The 26,302-nt window shown below is 40.7% G+C and overlaps 1 protein-coding gene across 1 annotated transcript in view; it reads left to right on the top strand.

Annotated features, from left to right (window-relative positions):
* ITPRID1 (ITPR interacting domain containing 1) overlaps nt 1-26,302 on the top strand; it is an 89,350-nt gene that overhangs the window by 1,763 nt on the left and 61,285 nt on the right. The window contains exons 3-7 of the mRNA XM_055589370.1: nt 20-63; nt 15,431-15,482; nt 17,988-18,074; nt 20,060-20,262; nt 24,053-24,627. Coding sequence (XP_055445345.1) covers nt 20-63; nt 15,431-15,482; nt 17,988-18,074; nt 20,060-20,262; nt 24,053-24,627 — 961 coding nt within the window. The remainder of the gene's footprint in view (nt 1-19; nt 64-15,430; nt 15,483-17,987; nt 18,075-20,059; nt 20,263-24,052; nt 24,628-26,302) is intronic.

Genomic DNA, 26,302 nt, shown 5'->3' with positions numbered 1-26,302 from the left:
TACTTTTGTTTCTTTATAGTGTGTCGGTTAATGAAAACTTTCAGCCAGTCGTCGACCACATTGGTAAGACAAGAAAACCCAAAAGCAGTTATGCTTTGTGGACCTGAGTAGGAGATGTATTAAAATGTTTGTTTGACTAAATCTTTTTAAAATGAGAATTATCAGAGATTCCTAGAAATGAAACAGATCTCGGAAACCATTCAGCTCAATCATTTTGTGTAATATGTAAGACAAGTTCAGAAAGGATAGGTGTTATCAAGCAGCAGATCAGGGACTGGAAACCAGAACTCTTGCCCATATTGTTAGCTCAGACTCTTAACAGAAAACTAGCTGGGTCTGTAAAGATATTTTGCAAGGATGTGATTATGGAAATGAAACTGTTTAATATTTCCTTACACTGTATTGTATTTTTATTTCTAAATCTAGTTTCTACCCTTCAGTCTTTTTTTTTTTAATTTTATTTTATTTTTAAACCTCAAACACTGTATTAGTTTTGCCAAATATCAAAACGAATCCGCCACAGGTATTCATGTGCTCCCCATCCTGAACCCTCCTTCCTCCTCCCTCCCCACACCATCCCTCTGGGTCGTCCCAGTGCACCAGCCCCAAGCATCCAGTATCGTGCATCGAACCTGGACTGGCAACTCATTTCATACATGATATTACACATGTTTCAATCCCATTCTCCCAAATCTTCCCACCCTCTCCCTCTCCAACAGAGCCCATAAGACTGTTCTATACATCAGTGTCTCTTTTGCTCTCTCATACACAGGGTTATTATTACCATCTTTCTAAATTCCATGTATATGCGTTAGTATACTGTATTGGTGTTTTTCTTTCTGGCTTACTTCATTCTGTATAATAGGCTCCAGTTTCATCCAGGGTAAAATTATATCTTCTCTTTCTAATGATGCATTTGTTCTCAAAAAGAATGAATGACTGAATTCTATAGCAAACAGTGTATATATCAAATATGTATTTCCGAGGCAGAAAGTGTGGCACACTTGTTACATTGAGATTTGATAAGAACATTATAAGAAGACAAATAAATTTATCTACAGGTCTCACAGTTTCCATCTTCACTAAATCAAATATAGTATTTCCTAGAATGTAAGACTCCTCAATTGTAAAATGCACCCACATTTTAAGTACCACTCAGATAAGAAAACAAAACAACCATCCATGTCGATTATAACTAGGCATTATAATAGGCCACACTGACTACCAGACACATCCTGATTTCATAGTTGTTAAAATGTGAAAAAAAATGTGTTTAAAAATTGATGAAATGCCCTAAATAACATATGTAAAAATGACATAAAACAAGAATTTAATGACTAGAGGGAAAATTATTATTCTAATTGTTACTTACTTGGCTGGTTTTAATTATTTCACTTTCTTCACTGCCATTTAAATTAAGATTGACCATTTGCTACAAGCCAGTTTAAATTTAAGAATTTTTAAATCTAGGTATATCATTAAAATTTCCTCCTTCGCCAAGCTTATTTTTTTTTAATATGAAAGTTTCATGATGCCAAAATCTCTAAAGATGCTTGCCAATAAGTAGAATTTAAGAACCTTTGTTATTGATAGTTCATTCTCAAGAAAAGACAGGAAGTTAAGAAATATAGTCAACATTTCAGATCCCTCTGATATTTCATCTTTCCCAGTTTATAGTTGGAGGTCTGGCAACCAGTTCTGGGGTTGTCAGTAAATGTATTAGAAACTTCACTTCCCAGGAATTAAGACAAATCACGGACCTTCCTCCTCTGAATCAAGTCAATGAAATAAAGGCATGAGGTGAAGGAAAGAAGGGGTAACAAAATGACTCTGAGATCAGACACACACGGTTTCTATTTCCCAGGGTCTTTGTCTTTAGTAAGGTTTTTAATAATAATGGAATAGCTTCTTACAAGTTTAATTGAGCCTTCACTTTTACAAGGCCCTTCCTCATCTATCATATTTTAAGCTCAATAGCCTAGCAAGGCTGGTGTTCATCTATGTTTCACAGGTGAAGAATCTGAGTGGTCAAGTGCCACAATTTTTAGTCACAGCTGGTTAGAGGTGGGCAGAAGAGCCTGCAGGCAGGCATCCTCTCAGCCTCTCTGGGTGCTGGTTTTACCACAATGAGCTCAAGGCATCCCAAGTCCAGGGAAGCCAAACCCTGCACTAGGAAGTGGAAACTACAACAGTAGTAGCAGAAACTGGAGACCTGAAGGTCATGAGGAGTGTTTCAGAGAGAAAACTGGTGAAACCAAAAGGAACTGAAGTAGAGAAAGGAAAGGAGTCTGTGCTGGAGGGAAAATCGTGAAAAAACTCCCACAATCCCACTATGATATAGAGTGGTGCGTTCATTCTTAGGGCAGCCATAAATAATTACCACAGACTTGGTGGCTATGTCAAGGCTGTATATTGTCACCCTGCTTATTTAACTTATATGCAGAGTACATCATGAGAAATGCTGGGCTGGAAGAAACACAAGCTGGAATCAAGATTGCCGGGAGAAATATCAGTAACCTCAGATGTGCAGATGACACCACCCTTATGGCAGAAAGTGAAGAAGAACTAAAGAGCCTCTTGATGAAAGTGAAAGAGGAGAGTGAAAAAGTTGGCTTAAAGCTCAACATTCAGAAAACGAAGATCATGGCATCTGGTCCCATCACTTCATGGCAGATAGATGGGGAAACAGTGGAAACAGTGTCAGACTTTATTCTTTTGGGCTCCAAAATCACTGCAGATGGTGACTGCAGCCATGAAATTAAAAGACGCTTACTCCTTGGAAGGAAAGTTATGACCAACCTAGATAGCATATTCAAAAGCAGAGACATTACTTTGTCAACAAAGGTCCGTATAGTCAAGGCTATGGTTTTTCCAGTGGTCATGTATGGATGAGAGAGTTGGACTGTGAAGAAAGCTGAGTGCCGAAGAATTGATGCTTTTGAACTGTGGTGTTGGAGAACACTCTTGAGAGTCCCTTGGACTGCAAGGAGATCCAACCAGTCCATTCTAAAGATCATGCCTGGGTGTTGATTGGAAGGACTGATGCTGAAGCTGAAACTCCAATACTTTGGCCACCTGATGCGAAGAGTTGACTCATTGGAAAAGACCCTGATGCTGGGAGGGATTGGGGGCAGGAGGGGAAGGGGACGACAGAGGATGAGATGGCTGGATGGCATCACCAACTTGATGGACATGAATTTGGATAAATTCCGGGAGTTGGTGATGGACAGGGAGGCCTGGCATGCTGCAATTCGTGGGGTCACAAACAGTCGGACACGACTGAGCGAGTGAACTGAACTGAACTGGTGCTTAAAGATAGAAATTCATTCTCTCACAGTTGTGAAGGCTGAAGATCTGAAACCAAGTGTCAGCAAGGTTATTTTTTTTCTCTCTGAAGGCTCTAGGGACGAGGCCTGCCTGGTCTCTTCCTCGTGGCTCCCATCAACCCTGGCATCCCTTTCATCCTTGCATCCTCTGCTGTCTTCACATGGCTGACTTTCCCCACTGAGTTTTCTTCTCTTCTCTTAAGGACACCAGTCATTGGATTTAGGGTTTAAGTCCCACCTTTACCCAGTATGACCTCGCATTTACTAGTTATATCTGCAGAGACCCTGTTTCCAGATAAAGGCTATATTCTAAGTGACATTTCAAATACTGAAGTGAAATTTGGGTGGATACTATTCAACCAACTACAAACAGAAATCATTCTGCTGTTTGCTTCTCTCAGTGATAATTCTGAGGCTTTCTTCATTAAAACAGCAACAACATCCAGGTGCCTGCTCATCTTTCACGTGACCCTGTACCTCTCATGGAAAGCATTCTAGTGGGCCTCAGATAAAATGAAGAGGTGGAATAAGGTTTCAGTGGCCCTGTTGCTGATTTCCTCCTCTGTTTTGAGATGGCCAAGGTCAGGTCTTGGCTTCTTATGGTGATTCTTTGGCTTTCATGATGCTCTGTGGCTCCCTAAATTCTAATTTTTATTCAGCTGGAATCTGGTTGACCCATCTTTTTCACCACCGTTATGCTAGGTAAAGCCCCCTAACCCTTGGCAGTTCAGCGTCTTCAGTAAAACTCAGAGGGGAAAGAAATTAATACATGTCAAGGGCACACAGGCTAGGTACTCTATATGCATATTATCTCATTTACCAGAACCATCTTCTGAGGCGGATATCATCATTATTAACTTCTGCAAAGAGGTAAATAAAGCTCAGGAAGGTTAAGTAACTTGCTCAAAGTAACCAGTCAGGAGGAAAGTGAGTTGAGATTTGAACATGGGTCTGTCTGACTCTGTAGCCACCTGGCCTCTCTAGAGTATAGTATGAATTACTGTCCGTGTTATGCATGGATGCCCCTGGGAGCATCCTGGGAGGAAAGCTCTGCATCAGCATCCCTGCTGGAAAAGTCAAAGCATTAGCAGAGTGTGCCAGCTTCCTGGCAACCACTTCCCCTTCCAGATCTTCTGACTCTTGTACCAGCTTTCAGGGCCACAGCTCAGTTCTCTTGAACTTAAATTTCTTAAAGTGAGACAGTGCTAATTTTTAAATGTCAATCAAGTATATGTAGAAATACAAAATGGCCACATCTGGATCTTAAAATTTAAAAAAAAAAGATGCATCAGAGAATTTTCTGGCAAGTCATAAGTCATTCTACCTTAACTCTAGAAATTTTAAATTATAAGAAACTAAGCTCTTAGAAAATTGACATGACTAAGAAACTAATGCTTAATAGTTGGAAAATTCTGGTTTTTTCCTGAGGCTCACTAGGTTTCTGATCTCTATACGTATCAGTCTCAAAAGTTATAATAATGCTGATTATTATGAGTAATAATTATCATATATCAAGTGCTTATTGCATATTTGAAAACTATTATGACATACTCCTCAAACAAGGTGATTGATTAATTTCATTAAATACTGAAGAAACAGAGACTCAGTAAAGTTGAGAGATTTTCCCAAAACCACATAAAGCCAAAGAGGTGGAAACGTGATTTGAACTCAAGTCTGTTTGATTTCGAAGTTTATTCTCTTCTTACCAGAAACCAGTATACTGCATACCGGTGTAAATCTATGGCTGTTAATTTTCTCCCTAGACTTTCCTTATTTCTGTGAGCCAAGTTTGGATAGCAAAAAGGGACACTTCCTAAATTTAGGATTTTTTTATACTGATAAAACCTTATTTCATTTATACTTGAGGTGCATAAATATTTTAAAATTGTTAACTAAAAAACATATAGAGGAAGATATAAAAAGATATTCTGAAATTAATCTATAAATAACTCCTATAACTCAAATTTGCCTCAGATTTCTCCAGCCTGTGGGTAAACATTACATTACAATGAAATTAGTCCACCAATTCTGAGAGATTATTGCCTCTGTCTTGGTGTCACAGGGTCTATTGTAAAGTATCCCCTGTAAATATTAGTATTTCTGGGAGCCAACAGAAGATGCCTCACATACTTTTATGAAAGAGTTGACTTCCACTGTCACTGCTTCTACTCTAACAGAATTTCCTGGGTGTCAACACGTGGACAGTTCATGTCTCATCACTTCCTGAGTGTCCGTTCTTCTTGTGTTCCTCTGGTGCTCCAATTCTTACAGAATTTATGGAGACACTCTTTTCTATTATACTGCATGTGTGGACCTAGGTAGCATCACTAATGTTCTGGGTCACACAAAACTCATGATGGGAATCAACTTTCAGCTTCTTCCTGCAACCCATATCTCTCTTTGAGTCTTAGACTTAGTCTGGAGACTAGAGAACAAATATGCTATCAACTCCATTTCCACACCCATAAGTACACAAAACTTCTGACAGATTCCCTTTTATTCCATTCTCCAGTTATTTTACAAATATGCATAGACTGACTCCTACAAACTGAATACTCCATTAAGATTGGAGATACTGAAGAAAAAAGATGCAGTGGAGATAGACACAATAAAAAATAAATATTAATATGACTGGAGTATAGACAGTGAGGTTAAATGTCTCAGATAAAGTACCTTTGAGCAGCTACCTGAATGAAGTGAAGGGGTGTGACATTTGCTTATTTGTAGGATGAACTGTTCCAGGCACATGAGACAGAATGTGCAAAGGCCCTGGGATGGGGATGTGCTCTCTGTATTCTAAGAATAGCAAGGAGGCCTAAATAGTTGCAGCTAAGTGAGCAAGGAATACAGCAAAGATATATGAGTTAAAGAACTATTTAGAGGTCACATAATTTAGGGCTATATCCCTGTAAAAATCTTTCTTTTACTCAGAGGGAAAATGTTTTATACAAAAATATTTGTATAATGTTTTATACAAAGTAGTGGCATAGCCTTGGTTCTTTTTAACAGGACAGCTGTAGTGGCTATTTGGAAAATAAATTCTGTTGGAGAAAATGTGGAACAAGGGAGCCCTGTTAGGAGGCTAAGGAAATAACTTATGGAAAAGAAGGTGAGGGTATAGACCAGGGCCATAGCAAATGTTGCAGAGAATAGTGTTAGATTCTGGATATATTTGGAATATAGGTAGGAGAGGATATGCTTGTGGATGTAGAATATAAAAGAGAGAAATAAAAGCCAAGGATGATTGCAGTGAATTTTGCCCAAGCATTTGGGCAGGGTGCATGGTCATTTATTGGAATGGGAAGAACATAGAAGAATCAGGCTTGAGGTAAGAGATGCAATTTTAGGCATCTATGATTCAAATACCTAACAGAAACCTAAAGAGATACTAATAAATAGGGTTTAGTTAGTGTTAGTCTCTCAGTCGTGTCCAACTCTGCGACCCCATGGACTGCAGCCCACCAGGCTCCTCTGTCCATGAGATTTTCCAGGCAAGGATACTGGAGTGGGTTGCGATTTCCTTCTCCAGGGGATCTTACCAACCAGGAATTGAACTCAGGTCTCCTACACTTCAGGCTGATCCTTTACCAACTGAGCTACAAGGGAAGCCCCAAATAGGGATATATTAGTACAAATTGGAAATACAAATCTCGAGTTCAGGGGAAAAGTCTAGGAAGTAATAGATAACTGTTCGGGTCTAGATGGCAGATAGATGATGATAACCCAGAAGTTCAAATACGGTCACCAAGCAAGTGCATAGAGACAGAGAAGAAGCCTGAGAGATATGGAAAAACCAGCAAGGGAGGAAGAGGAGGAGAAGGTCATGAAGTAAAACGAGGACAAAGAGAAAAGTGTCTGGAAGATGAGTAAAGTTAAGGTGTCAAGGAGGGGATGATCAACACTGTCAACTGTCATTAACGGGTTATATATGATGAGGAATGAGAATTGTTTGGTAATTAGGTCACTGGTGACCTTGAAAAGAGCTATTTCAGAGGAATAGTTGGGGAGAAAGGCTGGTTATACGACCTTCAAGTGAGAAATGGGAGTAGAGGAAGTGGAGACAGAAAAGTATTTGGAGGCGTGATGAGGCAAAAGGGAGCAGTGACTAAAACGATAGCTGGAGGAGAGGTGGAGACAGATGTTCTTCTTCTGGGGATGAGAGCTATTACAGCCAGGTGTATTGGCTGATGGGAATGATCCAGTGACCAAGATGTCCTCAGGTGATTGTGACACGTTCCCTGGCTTCTCAGAGCCATCAGCAGAGCCTGCAGCTCCCTCTAGGGCCTTGTCTCTTGAGGCTTTGAAGTCTCTTTCATTGAAACATTGCTTACCCAGATTCACTTACTGATAGAAATCATTTGGGCTGCTCCTTTTATGAAAATTACCTTAAGGCCCTTGCTCCTTCTTTCCATATGAATGTTAAGAATTACCAAAAGTTGGACATCTGCCCATACTACTTATATCCCGAGCCTTCGCAAGGTATGGTTTTGTACTTTCTCCCCTGTCTTCTGACAAACATTAGTGCATATTAGTGGAGTGGTCCCACAGTCTCCTTTTATGTATCTTCAGGGAACCTCTCATCAGGACACATGGATAACTTACAGGAAAGAGCCTCATGGGTATCCTTCAGTTTCCTTCTCTTTTTCCTTTCTAAGAACCACCATCAATGGGTGCAGACTAACTCCTCTTGGTCACCAACTTCACAGGCAAACAAGTCAGATTCTTGGCTTGGGCTCCATAAGGATCCACAGACCTTCCTTTAACCACAGACACAGTAGGACATTCAGAGCCTCTTTGGGGTCACTGGTAGTGCTACAGGGATTGTGGTCATGGATGTTAAGGGTCCTCTTCTTAGGCTGCTGACTCACCCTTACTCCCAGATTCCACTGTAAAACTGTATAAGAAAGCTTGAAGGGAGGAGCTGATGTGTGGCAAACCCACGGCCCCACAGAGAACAAATCCAACATCAGCTCTGTCTGCCTGTGGAGCACACCATCCTGATGCTACCTGGGCAGACATGTACACCCAAAGCGTGAGCTGACATGCAGTTTTATATATCATATTCTTGTTTAATAACACAACCACACATAACTGCAAGTGAAAAAAGTAGAGCCAATTTCAACAGCACGAGACAGGTTCTGTCAAAGTTCTGCTCCATGCCATAGATTACACGATAGGTGCTTAATTCATTTGTCATTTTTACTATTTAGACATTTCTTCACTGTTTCTCAGAGAGGTCCCTGAAGAGTAAACCTATCCCTTTCCAGAGTAATTTTTTTAATAATAAGAACTTGCTAAATCAAGTTCTAAATTTGTGACCTATATTATAGGAATAGATTAAAGTAAATCCAGTGCAACATAATAGATGTTCCCTTTGAAAACATTGTTAGAAAATGTGTTAGAGATGAACATATTGAAAAATAATGCTTTTCAAATGAAAGCATTCAAAGCAGAGAATTGTGCAAGGTGAAGGATGCAAAGATGTAGAATATATGACTCCTGCTCTCAAGTATGTTACTCTGACTTTTCAGGGCCATTACAGTATGAATATAACCTATACCAATTTTCTACAAGACTGTCTAGTCTTATCTCCTCTCATTACATCCCTAGTCCATTCTCTTTCTTCATCCAGTTCTTCCTGTCTTAAAGTCTTTCTTGTTCTGTTTACCTCTCATTCTTCTTTTGAGATCTTACCCAAGTCCCATGTCCTCTGTAAGGCCCTTCCTGACATCTGCCCTAAGAGACTCAAATTGTCTTCTGAACACCAGTCACATCCATCATGGGTTCTATGCTTATGACACTTGGTCTGTACCGCCTCAAATTAGTAAGATATGATCCGTCTTATTAACAAAATTGTAAAGATCACTGAGGCAAGAATCATCTCTAACACAGCTGATTTCCCAAAACCTGCGATTCATGGGGTCGCAGAGTCGGACACGACTGAGCGACTGAACTGAACTGAACTGACTGAGTCAACAAAAAGATATCTTAGTAAAAACTGGTCCATAATAAAGATGATTTATTCAGATTGGGAAATCTCCAAAGAAAAGGTGAGACTTGAACTAGCCAAACAAAGGGGGGTATAGTTTTGAAAAAATAAAGAGACAAAGGATGATAATGTCATTTCCTGGAACCAGGAACCTTTGTTCAAGGAGCTTGAACAAAGGCATAGAATGAGAAGCAAACTGAATGTGTGCAGGAGAGCATGCAGAAGATGGTACAACTAGAGAGAAGGTCTCATGCTAAGAGCAAAGGGAGATATTTTTCTGTCAAATAAGGTGTGATCAGTTTATAAATGCCTTAAAATCCAGAAAGAGAGTACCACCCTTTCTTAGCACAGACATGGCAAAGAAGTATCATCTCAGGTTCCAGGGAAAGGATGGGTAGTGCAGCTGGGGTCTGTGTTGAGTAGAACGGTGAAGCCGTATCTTTGTTCACCTGAATAGAGGGTCATAAATAATAACTAATAATTCCACTGGTGTTGCCTTGGGGAACTGAAGCAGGTGTTTCACATTTGCCATCTCTATTGTATTGAGTTATGAATAGTTTCTTTGGAAGGAATGATGCTGAAGCTGAAACTCTAGTACTTTGGCCACCTCATGTGAAGAGTTGACTCATTGGAAAAGACTCTGATGCTGGGAGGGATTGGGGGCAGGAGGAGAAGGGGACGACAGAGGATGAGATGGCTGGATGGCATCACTGACTCGATGAACGTGAATCTGAGTGAAGTCCGGGAGTTGGTGATGGACAGGAGTCCTGGCGTGCTGCGATTCATGGGATCTCAAAGAGTCGGACACAACTGAGCAACTGAACTGAACTGAACTGATGAATGGTTTCTGAGAAGAGAAAGGACAGATTCCAGTGTTCATCCTGGCAATGGGAAGAGGGTGCATGCTTTGGGAATAAGCTGACCTCAGGTTTGGGAAGAGGGTGCATGCTTTGGGAATAAGCTGACCTCAGGCTTGAGGTGATGAGGGCTTGGGCTGGGTGTCAGCAGAGGAATAGAGAAGAAGAATCCACAGCACCTGTAAAACAAACAACTCTCTGGTTGAACAGAAGCAAAGCATCACAATTAGCTTTAAAGTTCTGAGCATGAGGGTCAGGGAGAATGCCAGAGTTTCTTCTTTGTAAGAATATAGTTTAATAAATTGCCAGCTGAGGCAAACAAACCCTTTTAACTGCCTCTACTCTCTTGGTCATGCAGGAGTTAAATATACAGAAAGCTGCAGAATGCTATTATTTTAGAGCCCTGTGAAAATGTAATTTGATTAGTCTATTGGACGATATTCCAAAGAACCAAATGTCTTCCATGAATCAGTCAGAAATGCTTAGGAAAACCAAAATAAAAAATGCTTTCCAAGCCAATAAAGGTGCTAATTAGTGCCTTCTGCATATCTCACTACATCTTCTCCAGTAATACATTTTGCAGGGTTAAGTGCAGTGTCTGCTGCTTCAGATGGCAGAAGTCCACCTAACAGTAGGGAGGATGGCTGGAGACTCAAGTATCTGAAAGGGAATCAGAACTGGCATTTTAACCCATGCAACGGGATGCATTCAGTAGAGCAGGGAAATTTTTTTCTCACTTTAATTTTCCTTCAGATCAGCCCTTAGGAATCTCGAAAATAGGAGGACCTTAATTTTTTCTTTGTTGCCTCCATGCCTTTAGAGAGTAAAATCTGGTTTTAAAAAACCTAACAAGAGTACTATCTTGGAAAGACAAAGAAATGGAGAAAATACAGAACCAAACACCCAGAGAAGAAGCCAGTGTGGAACTGAGGAGGCCTAGCAGTAAAAAGGGCTTCCCAGGTGGTACTAGTGGTAAAGAACCCGCCTACCAATGCAGGAGACATAAGAGACGGACGTTCAATCCCTGGGTCAGGAAGATCCTCTGGAGGAAGGCATGGCAACCCACTCCAGTATTCTTGCCCCCAGTATTCATGGACAATCCCATGGACAGAGAAGCCTGGTGGGCTACAATCCATAAGGTTGCAAAGCGTTGGACACAACTGAAGGGACTTAGCATTTCCTCTGGAGGAGGAAATGGCAACGCACTCCAGTATTCTTCCCCAGAGAATCCCTTGGACAGAGGGGCCTGGCAGGCTGCAGTCCATGGGGTCACAAGAGTCGGACAGAACTCAGCAACTAAACCACCAGCAGCAGCAGGCTTATGTGGTGAACACAGGCCCATCTGTAATAGCCCCACTTCTTCTACCTGCAGAAGCTTGAGGAACAGTTTGTTTGTAACAGGAGCAGTTTGTCTGTCCCATGATGACATTCCCTGGGTGTCAAATTCGTGCTCTGATTAGAGGTCCCAGACTCCAATGCTTCCAGAAGCCAGTCAGGTGAGTGCTAATGAACCAGGCAGACTAGAAGAGACCAGAGAACTGCAGAGCGGGTCGCCTAACAGAGGCTGCCCTGAAGAGAACTGCACTGGGGCTGCTGGATCTTCTGGGTCTTAATGAAAATCCCAATGCTCCTGAGAACTAGACTACCAGCTTCTGGCTAATTATTGAAAACAGGCAAAAATGCAAGGGGCTGACCCTAACAAGCCTGTCTTCAGGTTCTAGGAAATTTACTTTATACATCAATGAAGCGGAAAACAAAAAAAAAACTAAAACCAAAAAGCCCTCAGGCAGGCATAGAATAATAGTCTCACGCTGTCCTGTGCAAGTTTCAACTGTCTGGGTCCAAGCACTAAGGCCAGTTGCTGCTTCCACAGTCACCACAGGAGGTAAATGCATAACAACACTGAAAATGCCCCTTAGTCTCCTAGGACACTGGGAGCCCCGATGCAACACGGAAATGAAACCAGTGAAGCTGCTTAATTTCTGATCATTGTATTGTAATTTTAAAAATCAGGCTTATCTAGTGAATTTAAATCTGAGCTTGGCAGCAGAGAAGTCTACGCATCTGAATATATTGGATAGAGATTGACGTTGTGTCATTTTAAACAAGATCAAGACGAAAGAGGATGATGAGTCTAACAAAAGATGTAAAAGCTGTATCTGAACATTAGTGAGAGTGGGGTTTGGGTAAGGAGAGTCAAACATCTCGCCCAGCCCCTAATCATCAGCAATGTCTGGGCCTTAAAGGGAGCCATAAAGTGGAAGGAGAGAAAGCCTTTCCCCTGCTGATGCTATAACTGTGTAAGGCTTTCATATGTGTGTCATCAAACCATAAGACTCCCCCACTGTGAACTAGCAGGTCTACTTGGCACATTCCCTAGAAAATATGTTATCTTTAGGGGCTCCTTTTCCCCTGTGGGGCTGCCCTGGGTTTCCTGGCAACCAGATCAGTCCTGAAGCTGGACAGCAGAGCTGCGGTGTGTGATCCATGGAACATGACCACTAAATCTGTGTGGACACTAGAATCCCATGAGGAAGCCCTGGGTGAAGGGACGTGGTAGTTTCTGGATGACTTAGATTTTCTATGGGGCTATGGCTTTTAAAAACCCAACAAGGCTGTGCTAACTCTTTTCATCAATATCTGAAACGGGTCATTTCCTCTCTGACAGTTTGAGCAATTTTCCGTGACCACAATGTCAGCCCCCTGGTCTGGATGTACACGTTCATTCACAAGTTCCAGGAAATCCAGCTCAATAGCCAACAACCAGAAAAGACTGATGTAGTGGCAAGAGTGGTGACACTGGCAGAATATGAAGCCAGATATTCCTGAACTCTAGAATATTTTATGTGAGAAATGCTGCTCAGAAACTCCAAAATTCTCTGGATAAGCACAAATGGAGGCTGACTTTGTAAGATATATGCAAAGCAATAGATGAAAGGGGGGAGAGAAATAGAAAAAAATAACTGCTTAAAATGATAAATATTTATTTTAACCTTTCATTTTGGACAACCTATTATTTAATTCATCAAGTCATTACAACATGACTACCAAAAATTATACCGTGCTTGCGTCTATAACATGATTAATAAAGCGGCAAATAGGCTTTCTTTCCATGTGACAACTTCAATCAATTGGCATTGGTTTTATGATTTGAGCAGCTCTGAGGCTGAATTCAGCGAGCAAGAGTCCAGCATGGATTAGTACTGCCTTCCAGGTGGCTCTATCAGGACTTCCCTGTTAGCTCTGTTGGTAAAGAATCCACCTGCAATGCAGGAGACCCTGGTTCGATTCCTGGGTCAGGAAGATCCACTGGAGAAGGGATAGGCTACCCACTCCAGTATTCTTGGGCTTCCCCTGTGGCTCAGCTGGTAAAGAATCCGCCTGCAATGTGGGAGACCTGGGTTCAATCCCTGGGTTGGGAAGATCCCCTGGCGAAGGGAAAGGCTACCCACTCCAGTATTCTTGCCTACAGAAGCCCATGGACAGAGGAGCCTGGGGGGCTACAGTTCATAGGGTCACAAAGATTCAGACAGAACTGAAACGACTTAGCACGCACACACACCGAAATGAGAGATTTGAACAGATGATGTTTTTCAAACTGTGGATCTTGGAGGTGACTCACAGGGTAAAAGAAGAGCTAAGTGGTAATCCACTTTGTCCAGAACAACACTCCTTTTACATAATTAAATTACTGGAAATTTGTAAAAGAATTCCTTTGCTAAAACCCATATTTTTAAAACTATAGATATAACAGGCAAAAAAGACTGGAATTTGGACTCTATGTTCATTTCTAATTTGGTTCATAAGTTTGAGTCAGATAAGAAATGTCACATATTTATTATAATAATGGTCATTCACCTTGAAAGCGCAGATGTCTGCTACAGGGTTATCTCACGAAACAGGTTCTGAGTACTGCATCGGCCCCTGAATAGGCCTCTCTGGCATCCGACATGTAGTTCTTCTATTCTGTCCTCAGCACCACTAACCAGGCAAATGGACTTGCAGCATCATCTTTCTCACATGTACTTGTTTGCTGAAAAACTTTTTGTGGTTTTCCATGTCCTGACACATACATATAAACTCACCTTTCTGACTTTCAGGTCAGCTACAGACAGTCTGTTGACAGTGTAGTGTCTTGAAACAACAGCACCATCAAAAATAAATTGTTGCCTCCTACTGACCATGGGAAACTCACTTACTCTGAGCCTCAGTTTGCTTCTCTGTTAAGTGGAAATGAATGCTACTTGTTTCATGGATAAATTTTGTGCATGTAACATGCTTAGTACATTGCTTCACACAAAGATAATGTTAAATAAATAGTAACTTATTATTGTTATAATGAGCTTCCCAGGTGGCTCAGTGGTAAAGAATCCACCTGCCAGTGCAAGAGATGCAGGAGACAAGGGTTCTATCCTTTGGAGTAAGAAATGGCAACCCACTCCAGTATTCTTGCCTCAAAATTCCATGGACAGAGAAGCCTGGTAGGCTGCAGTCCTTGGGGTCACAAAAAGAGTCAGACACGACTAGGCATGCACCCACTTATTATCGCTATAATACATAATAAAGGTAATGATAAATTCCTGGATCTGCTATTTTTGACTGTGTGATCATGGGCTCATTACTCAACTTTCCATGAGTCTCAATTTCCTTATCTGAAATGTAAGAGTAAGTGCTAAATCATAAGACTGTTGTAAGGATTAGGTGGTACATATTAATGGAAGATACTCCAGGTATGCTGGGTCCTTCATGTATTGTCTGTCCTTGCTCCTCAATCTTATGTACCAGGAGAGAATATCCCAAAATGTCCTGTGATCTAATCAGCTTAGCCGTATCACTACGTTTGACCTTGCTATAGACCCTCTTCTTTCATGACAACACCACTTCCATTTATCAAGTTATTCCCATTCCTAAAAATCCAAGACAGGTACTTCTTTAATGACAATACCTCTTCCATTTATCAAGTTATTCCCATTCTTAAAAATCCAAGACAGGTACTTCTTCCTCCATGAAACCTTGCTGACTACTTCATTCACTGCTGACTTCCCTCTTCACTGAGCAACTACCCCATTTCCTCAAGGGCTTGTCACACAATTTAGCCATTAATTATGTTCTGTCTTGTTTGGTACAGATGCCTTGTATCTCATGTTGATAACCATCTTGCATATGGAAATCAATCCCATGTTGGCTCAGTTGAGGGTGAGAAAAGTATTCCATGAGAAAACAAGGAAATTAAGCTCATCTCCTCTTTTTTGTTGCAGTTCCTTTTCCTGAAAAAGGAATGGTTCAAATGACTGTGAAAGACTACATGAGGTAGGTGGCAGGATGGCTGTTTCACTCCAGGGTTGTACTGACACGTCTTTCATAAGCGAAATGGAAGTGAGGAGGTCTCTTAGTAATGCCATGGGTCTTGGCATCTTGGCACTGGTTCAGCCAGAGTACCTAGACTATTTTCACCAGCCTTGAGAAAAATAGAGGTTCTTTAACTGTCCTAAAGGAGTGAGCAGAATAAATCAGTAAATGCTGACTTCGGGGGAAATTTAATGAAAATATATTCCTAAATGGTATTCTACCAAAATTCAGCTATTCATGAGAACCTGTTCATAAAATAGTTACATTCATTTTTTCATATTGCCAATGTGATTATCATGCTATTAACTAGACAATATTACACATAATTTCCAGTGCTAGGTAGAAAGCAGTTTGAGTTTCCTAATATGAGGATAGACTAGGTCTCAAAATGGTCCCAACAGCAGCAGCAATATCACCTGTGAACTTAATAGAATTCCAAGTCACTTCAGCACACTGCTTCAGAAAATCTGGACCTAAGGGTCAGAAATCAATGTTTTTGTAAGCCTTTCAAATATTCTGAAGCACACTGTTTAAGAACCACTGGAGTGGACCATGTGCATTGGAGGACTGGGAACTCTGCCTCCTCCACTGTAGTCACTCTTGCATTTTCCAGATCATTCAAACTAGTAGAAAACCAAATATTCAATACTGTATTCTTCCAACTTGTATCAATTCACACCTACAGTGCTACTTGGGCATAATTTTTCCCTCTTAGAAGATTATATGTTTTTGCTAATCACAGAACCATATAGAGATAGGGACCACAGAAATTCTTCAGGAAACTCCTTTTGTGGAAGAGGAAAATGAGAGTCAAAGCCAAGGACTCAACCACGCTCTTCCTTAGAACTGTGACTATATGTGGCTTCCCCTGGATCCAAGTCCAGGCCAGTGACTGGGTAGCTCTGCTGAACTTTACAAAATAAGGTATGAATCTCAAACACGGAGTGAAACAAAAATTATGGCAGGCCTAGGACACACTGAGAGGAGGCAGGAAGTGAAAGGCATCTTCTGCCTGTCTTCCAAGAAAAGTGAAAGCGCTAGTCGCTCCGTCGTGTCCATCTCTTTATACCCCATGGACTGCAGCTCACCAGGCTCCTCTGTCCATGGGATTCTCCAGGCAAGAATACTGGAGTAAGAAGCTATTCCCTTCTCCAGGGGATCTTCCCCATCCAAGGATCAAACCCACATCTCCTGCATTGCAGGCGGATTATATACTGTCTGAGCCCATGCATTGGAGAAGGAAATGGCAACCCACCTCAGTGTTCTTGCCTGGAGAATCCTAGGGACAGGGGAGCCTGGTGGGCTGCCGTCTATGGGGTCGCACAGAGTCGGACACGACTGAAGCGACTTAGCAGCAGCAGCAGCAGAGCCACCAGGGAAGCCCCTCCAAGGCTCCCAGAATCATCTATTAAAACAGAATCTTTATTTTTCAGAAATGTGCACTTTCTCAGCCTTAGGGCAGAGAAGCAATTGAACAAAGATAGGTAGTGCCCAGCTATTCTTACCAAACATGGACAGGACTAAGGCAAATTCAGGAGCCTATGTAAGATAATTTGGTCGCCTTGGGATAATTGATATCAACATTGTATTCTTCAATAAATTATAATTTTTTGCCAACTTCTATTATATTTGATGAAACTAGATGAGTTATAGTATATCTAAGCTATATAAAAGTGAACTGTAACAGTTCTATTCTGTTTGGAAACACTTTCAAGTGACTTGTACTGCCTACTAGGATAGAGAGACACACATTTTCGCTTTTACTGTAGTATAGGGGAGCCCAGGTGGCTCAATGGTAAAGAATCCACCTGCCAATGAAGGAGACACAGGTTCAATCCCTGGGTCAGGAAGATCCCTTGGAGGAGGAAATGGCAACCCACTCCAGTATTCGTGCCTGGAGAATCCCATGGACAGGGAGTGTTGTGGGCTATGGGGTCTCAAAAGAGTCGGGAACAACTAAGCAAGCTGAGCACACACACAGAATAAAGGAGTTTGCTGGAGTTGCACATGGATGACAGCACCTGGGGAGTGTTAACTATGCAATATGAAATCCTCCACCATTAAGGGAAGATGCTTCAGTGACCTCTGAAAGAGAGGCTTACCGTACCTCTTTCATCCCATAATCTTAACTTCTTCCTGAAAGTTAGTGCCTTGCAAAGCTGTTTTCCTGAAAGGTTCCCCAGTGATTTACCATCTGTCAAAAGTGAGACATTCTGTCGCCTTTGTAATGAGCACTAGCGGGCACCTAACACCTAAATTCTCACACCTTCTGTAACACAATGCTCTTGAAGAGAGGAGCAATTCCTCCGCTGCCTGTAGTCTCTTCTTCGAAGATGTGGCCATTATGAGATGATGAGAAATGAAGAGGAAATGCAAGTGTTTGCTCTGGAAGGGAAAGTCACAGTGACCTCCCAGGGGACTCTCTAAATCAACACATCTCATCAGTGGTATTTCCCCCAACTGCAGATCTCTGCATCAGTTTTCAGAAACTCCCACTCTCTCCAGAGGGACCAGTTCCAACTCTTGCCATTCTGCTGCCAGTATACCACAAAGGTATGTGATTTCCAGGCACTTTTTATCCAGAGAAATCGTTTTGTGCAACAGTGGGTTTCATGAAATTACAAACAGGCACTTGAGAAATACTTGTTGAATGAATCGGTGAGAGAATGAATATAGAATTTCCAAACTCCGACCTGCAAGAACAATGTGAAAGTCAGTAAAGTTGCACTAAATATCTGTCATTGGGGAAATGGCCAGATAAACTATTGGCTCACCCATTTTATGGAATTCTACAGAGTGATAAAAGGAATAGACAGAGACAACTTTACTAACTTATAATGATCTTTAAGTAATATTTTAAGAGGAAAAAAATCAAGATGCAGAAAGATACATAGAATAAGTTACTGTTTATAAAGCCAACAAGTGAAAACTATAAAGCATATATGTAACTATATGAAAAAAAATGCCTAGGAGGATACACATAAATTCAGTAGGAAGGGAGTCAGGATTGGTAGGGGTAATAACCAAGGGGAGAGAGACCCTTATGTAAGATATTATAATTTGTAACAAGGTGAATGCATTTTATGTTTTTCTTACATGGGTAAATATAGATAAAAAGTTAATGATGTAGAAAATATTTTTTAATGACAAATCAATCAATACTTATATTCTTGGCCATGAGAATGTGAGCCACTAGAAAACAAGATTATGTTATTTTTGTTCTTTTTTTGTCCCCTGGGTGCCTAGCTGAGAGGCATGACAGACATTCAATGAATATTTGTATAAATGAGTAAGATAAAAATCTGTAGATGAAGTCAATAAATAAAAAATTAAATCTTTCATTCAAAATTTAGATTTTTTTGTAGGAGTTTTTTCTCCCTCAAATTTTTTTCTATAATATCAAATGATTGGCACCCCCAGTTCACCAGTTCTTTCCAATAATTAAAAGATCCAGCCTGAGCCATTTAAGCCCCACAGTAGTAGTTCTTGGCTTATCTTTTCTTCCTTAGTAGAATCAGGAGGCAAAGCACAAGATCTCTATGTCACATAAGAAAGTGTGAAGTTGATGTTGGAACGTGATGCTGGGTGGCCTGCCAACTGAGACTAGAGGTGGCTATTGTTGAATGTGTGGATGGCTAAATAAATGAATTGTAGTTAATCCAATTTAACTGCTGGCATCATGAAAGTAAAATTATCCAAGCTATCTCAAATAAGCTCCCTAGACTTGCATGTAAAAGGTAAACAGAAACTTTTGAAGATGAACCTAAGAAAACCTGATTAAAAGTTCTGGTTCCCATGGAGCCCATGAGTTTTAAACAGTCATTAGCATAGTCACTAAAAAGTTCAGTGATTAGAAAGTGAGGTGGATATATAAATATAATTTCCAGATAACTGAAGCGTATCATTTTAAGTGCCAACACTGAATAGAACAACTTGAAAAAATACTTCTTTTCAGCCAAGTCCAAAAAAATACAGAACATATTTTAACCCCATCTAGGGACTTAAACTCATTATTTGTGATCAGACTTGCAGTGTCCATTTAGTGATATCCTCAACAAATTTGTGTGACTAGGGATGCCCCTGACTGATACTCTTTTTAATTATTTTAATATTTAATAATTTAAATATTCTTTTTAAATATCTTTCTTTTAAAATATTCCACTGTTTTCAGGATTTTTTTTCCTTCTGTTTCATATTGACATCATCTACCATTTTTTGTGGGTATCACTCCACTGCTTCTGGTTTTTGTCCCACAATCTCCTTGCTCCATCTAATTGAACATTTCCATGTTGTGAAATGGAAAACCTGTTAAGTAAACTCATTGTAAAGTACAGACAAGCAGTCCCTGAGTGGGGGTAATGGACTATCCTTTGAGGAAGTATATATGAGCTCTAGTAAATACACCATCTGTTTTTGTCTATTCAGATTCCTCCTTTACTAAATATCTGGAAGATTGAGTGGGTGAAGTGACTAGGAAAAAAATGACTTTTGGTTAAATGAACTGTTACTGGATAAAGATATTCATATTTTCACTGCAGCATTCCGGAATGGCTGGAATTTTGGGAAAAAGATCCAGTGGAGATTCTCTTGGATCTGGGGTTTGGTGCTGATGAGCCAGACATCTGCACTCGAATCCCAGCCAGATTCCTGGGTTGTGGCTCAGCAGCCAGAGGAATCAACATCCGTGTTTTTCTTGAAGCTCAAAAGCAGCGAATGGACACTGAGAACCCTAACTTGTACAGTAAGTGAGGACCACTTGGCATCGGAATCTCAGCAGTGGCCATGAGAAGTCAGATGAACCACAGTACTAGGAGGGATGGGCCAGGAGATCTGTGCAGTAGCAATCAAACCCAGAGCTCAGTGGCTTCAGACAGAAACAGACTTATGTCTTGATAACTCTCTGTGTTCACTGTGGATTGATGTATACATGAGGGGGAAGATGGGCTTCCCTGATGGCTCAGATGGTAAAGAATCTGCCTGTAATGTGGGAGCCTCAGTTGCAGTCCCTGGGTCAGGAAGATCCCTTGGAGAAGGAAATAGCTACCTACTCCAGTATTTTTGCCTGGAGAATCCCATGGACAGATGAGCCTGGCTGGCTACAGTCCATGAGGAGGAAGAGAGATCTGTTCCATGATGTTTTCCTTATCCATGGACTTGACTCCACTGTCTGGAACATACTGGCTGGCAGTAACAGGGAAAAGGTGGAAATAGAGAACCATTTGTTGTTGTTCAGTTGGTAAGTTGCATCCAACTCTTTGTGACCCTATGGACTGCCGCACACCAGGCACTAGGCCTTAAAGCCTCCTGCTCAGAACTTACACATATCAAGTGTGTTCAGATTTCATTGTCCAAAATAAATCATGTGGCCACACTTAACTCCAAAAGGGTGACAATGTGCAATCCTACTACATGCAGAGAAGATAATACTATACTGGTAAATAGCACTAATACATACTGTAGCCACATACCCCGAGGTCAGAGAACCCAGAATTTGGCAAAGCTTATCATGGGTCACTAAGTGAAACCTTAATTTTCTCATCTATGAGGCTTATAACACTCTTATTCCACCATGAGCTGTGATTGGTAGTTATAAATATGTCACATCTTCAGATTTGTGGATTAACTAGACTTCCTTGGTGACTCAGATGGTAAAGAATCTGCCTGCAATTCAGGAGACCCGGGTTCAATCCTGTTGCTGAGAAGATCCCCTGGAGAAGGGGATGGCTACCCACTCCAGTATTCTTGCCTAGAGAATTCCATGGACAGAGGAGCCTGGAGGGCTACAGTCCATGGAATCTCAAAGAGTAGGACATGACTGAGTGACTAATGCATACTTAAATCTTACAGTTATCATGCATGCTACAATTTTTTTCCAACTGGTGGTCAGTGAAATATTACTGTCTAGGACATGACTGAGGTTATTCTTGGGGTATGTGTACTGTGCTCAAGCGATTTGGGAGGAAGATGGCTTGCAGTTAAACAAGTTTATTTGCTGCAAGATTTGTTTAATATGCTGAGCTGTACTCTCAGTTTCCTGGAGGGAGTGCAGTGCAATGTTTTCAAAATCATTTCAATATAGAACCTCTCTTAGAGGAGCCTTGAAGAATATCTCCTCCATAGAATAGTTCACAGTATTCTGGACTGGGAACATGCCAAATTTTTATTAATGAAATGAACTCTTCTAAATAAATTCACTGAAAGAAAAGTCAAGAGAAATGAAGTGTTTCTCTCAAATAGATATCTGGAACAGAGGTTTTGCTTAGATTTTTCATCTCAGTTTCTGTTTCCTCTGTTTTCATATGGGTGAAATGGGTGTCCGAAATCTCAGCAATAACATTTTTTAAAAAGAGTATGCAAAACTGCAAGTGTTGCAAAGTAATGGTTCTTTATCTTTAGAGGAAATTAATATCATCCTTTGTTGTCTCCTCCTCCAAGCTGCACAGAGATGCAAAATTCTTGATCTATTCTTTATTTGGGGAGAATAGCAACACTTACCAATATCTGAGGACTGTTTGAGCTGATCTGTGAAGTAAACATTTCACAGATGAAATTGATACATGGATCATAGGGAAACGAGAAGTCGGCCCCTGATCCTGTAACTGCTGGCCCCCTCTTACTTCCACCACTTAGCCCTGTGCTAACAGTGCATGGTCACTATTCTCATTCAACACTTACTAATACACTTTCAACTCAAGAAGGCTGAGAAGCTCAAACGCAAAATAAGCAATAATAAAATTAGTTGGTTGTCCCAAAGACAGAATGGAAAAGTATGTCTCATTCAAAGTTAGTACAAAAAGTTCAGACTTGAAGGGATAAGAACTGGTTTATTGTTCAGTGTGCCCCAAAGCAAAACAAACAAACAAACAAAAATCCTCATCCAACACTTCATGCTGTTATGTTCTCTGAATTACCTAAACCAATTAAAATTGACAGGCTTTGTCTAAGTATTAAAATCTTCTATAGAATGGATGCTAACATAATCATAAAAGTGGAATGATGATGCAATCATGTTCTTAAGCTTACAACTATATTTAAGTGGGACGTGTAATCAGAATGTTTCTGAAAACATCTGGAACCCAAGAATTTCTCTAGGTCTCAACAGAATATCATCGTCCTCCATAAGAAGCCCATCACATTGGACTAGAAGGATGAATAGTCAGTATCTCCATTTTCAGGTGAAGGACACAAATAGGCACAATGACTGCCTAATGGAGAAGTCTGTACCATTGCTGTGATGGTGCAAACAGAATACGGAGCAGTTTCTACACCAATGGGGCCCTTGACCACTGCTGAGCTATGCAATCCTGCATGCACCACTGGTGTTGAGAGAAGGTTCTGTAATTTAAAAAAGTGTTCCGTTTCCATTACTGTGGTTTTATTATCTGGAGATACAAAAATAGTTTTTACAATTTTTTTCTAAATAGCCCCAAAATAGCCCTTGTTGCATTAGATCTCTCTCATACTAATCAAGCCAGTTCTTGCATATCACCTGGATGACTGAGGACAGATCATCCAGGAAGACTTATAAGTTGAAGAGCTGGCTTGCTTGGAAAGGTAAATGGATTTTCACCTTAACGACTATCTTCTGTTAGAAGACTAAAGACAGTATATTCCCTTTCTGAGCTGAGCACATACGTAATTTTAGCTGATATCTATTTAGCATTGTGCTTTTCCCAACAGATGTGAGAGATACGTAAGACTGGTACTATTACTTCATTCTCCAGATAAGAAACTGGCCATTTACTATGTGCCAGGCACAGGGCTAAACCCCGTGAATCTATTAATTCATTTACTTTGTGGTCATACTTCCAGATATTGGCTGATCTGGAATTTGGATCCAGGCCTTCTGACTCCATATGTCATGACGCCTCCACACTCTCAGGTGAAGGGTGTAGAATTCAGTGGTCCCCAGTCTTTTTGACACCAGGAACCAGTTTTGTGGAAGACAGTTTTTCCGCATACCAAGGCAGGGGAGGGGGATGGTTTCAGGATGATTCAAACACATTATATTTATTGTACACTTTATTTCTATTATTAGTACATTAGCTCCACCTCAGATCATCAAACATTAGATCCCAGAAGTTGGGGACCCCCGATGTAGCTGGAGATGATGGAGCTAATGATGATGATAGTGACTGTCTCAAGCTATGGAAGAATCTTCACGCTACTTCATATGAAGGAAATGAGTTTACTCTTTGCCATTTACTTAAACACATGAGATTAATCTCAAGATTCATCCTTGTCTGTAGTTTTTATAGTTTAACACATAGGAATGATTCGAATCTATATAGTTATGTATATTTAACTAAATATAAAATGTATTTGCTTTCCCTATAACACAGTGATACTTTGTTATATAGAGGAATCTTGTCCAAAGTAACCAGTGATATATATACTAAGGGAAAACTTGAGTTTCAGAAATGTAAACTCCTTCCCATCTTGAAAATCAAGTGTGTTCAATCTCTTCAGTTTTTACTACATTAATGCAGTTTCACTGAAACTAAAAATTGTGTGTTTCTTGAATTATTCAGGTCGTTTCCGACAGCTAGAAATACTGGATCACGTGGCCAGCACTTTCTCGTCTTTACTGAATGATGTTAACATCCTGCAGAACAAAGCTGAAGAGGAAGATGAAGGGAAAGGTGTGCAAAGAACCTCAGTAAGTGAAGCCAAAGAACATCGAAGAAGAATAGGTGAACTTTTTAGGAAAGGCTCAAAGCAGACCATTAGAAAGGATTATAACCTGGGAGCATCAGAGTCACTGAAAACAACAGACAAATTTTCTATCACCTCTACAGACACAAGGGAGCATGGAACACAGGTATCAGCTGTGACAAAGAAATATGTCCAAAGCCATTGGTCTCCTTCGGCAGAGCATTGGTCTCCTCAAGCCTGTGACAGCTTGACACCTCATCATCCTCCCCAAGCTCTTCTGAGCAAACAGGGGCCTCAGTCATCCATGCTGACCAAGCAGGCTCCTCCTTCCTGTGTGGCTGAGGGGTCAGTCAAGGACAGAACTCGAAAGGAGAATTCAATTCAGACTAATAAACTCAAGAGCTTGTCCCGTCTTTCAGGCAAAGCACCAGACTCCTTCGAAATGGAAGAGGTCAGTGTGTTCACGTCTAAGTGAGGGAACTCTCACCATGGCATCTTTCGCCTTCCAGCCCTCATGTAACCCTTTCATCTTTCAGCCCCTCAGCAGTACATGCTATCATTCCAAACTTCTATTTGGTCTAAGACGTTTAAGGTCCTTCTTGTTGCTTCAGTCGGAACTCAACCAGCATGAAACCAGCCTTTGCTTTCTCTTATTTCTTTTCCATTTCTTGCTCACAATTGAATTCACAGGTTATTTTTGACTTTACTTTTCCTCAGTGTCTTATTATGTGTCTCAGTATGCTTTTATCTGCTCTCTAACTTTCCATGTTTCACCTTCTTTGAAGGTCAGTTCAACTACTTCCCACTCAGTGAAGCTTGCCCACCAATCCTCCTCTGTATTCTATAGCCTTGGCTGGGAGAGCTTGTTACAGTAAATATTCTGTGTGTGTGTGTGTGTGTGTGTGTGTGTGTGTGTGTGTGTGTGCACGCACGTGCGCATGTGTGTGGGTGTTGATGACATCTCCCCTGTTGGACTAAAAGCTCCTTCAGGACCAGGTTTTATTCTCAAGAGAATATGTCTTAAAAATACTTCCTCTGCAATGCCTACTGCAGAGCCTTGGACAAAGGAAGTAGGGACTTGGGTTTAATAGTATTTTGTTTGCTTGCTTTGGGATTTAATACTGACATAGCTTGACCCCCATTTCACACATATTCTTTGCCTCTTCATCCCATATTCATTCACACGTGCTAATTTTCATCATTTAGATGGCCAACCAAATGTACTTCTAAGTCTTTTTACAAATAGATACACCTTTTCACTCACTTCTCTGATCTTTAATAATTACAAAGATAGTAGAGAAGAGCAAGTCTTTCCCCCCTTTCCATGTAAATTGTTTGGAAGTGGGATAGAGTATTTATATGCCAGTCCTAAGGTCAGGCCAGCTTTCTTCAAGCCCTCTGAGTGTGAGACACTCTACATGTGAGCCCATTATGCATGACGCTCCAGGGCACAGACTCTGCCCTCAAGGCAGCCACAGTGCCAGTCAGGGATGGACCAGAAACCAACAACACGGTAGGGGTGGAGACAGCTCTGTCGCCAAAGCGACAAGTTTGAACCAGCCATGGGGCAGAGACAACCAAGGAAGCTGTAGGATGTTGAAACTTGACAATAACTTTAAAAGAAGACTGAGTTAGGTGAATGAATATGCCTATTGGTAGGTCTCCCCATCCCACAAAGAGATAGAAATTGCCTCAGTTTATAACTGTTATGATGCTAGTATCTGTCTATATTTTTATATGCATACATTTATGTCAAAAATTATTTTAAGAACCTTACAATATTAATCTCATTTTAAAACAGTAGCAGAGAGACTTCCCTGGTGGCCCAGTGGTTAAGACATCACCTTCCAATGCGGGAAATATGGGTTTGATCCCTGGTTGGGGAGCTAAGATCCCATATGCCTCATGGCCAAAAACCAACACATAAAACAGAAGTAATATGGTAACAAATTCAATAAAGATTTTAAAAATGGCCTGTATCAAAACATCTTAAAAAAAAAACACATAGCATAAAAGTGAATACAAATTATAAACGGAGGAAAAAACAGAGCTTTGATCAATACCCTAATTTGAGTATAAACTGAGATGGCTCTAAAAAAAGAGTATATTGTTTTATTCCATCTTGC

Source organism: Bubalus kerabau, chromosome 8, assembly GCF_029407905.1.
Source record: "Bubalus kerabau isolate K-KA32 ecotype Philippines breed swamp buffalo chromosome 8, PCC_UOA_SB_1v2, whole genome shotgun sequence".
NCBI classification, from domain to species: domain Eukaryota; kingdom Metazoa; phylum Chordata; class Mammalia; order Artiodactyla; family Bovidae; genus Bubalus; species Bubalus kerabau.
Note: the sequence above shows the minus strand (reverse complement) of the source record. Positions and strands in the feature narration are given on the sequence as shown.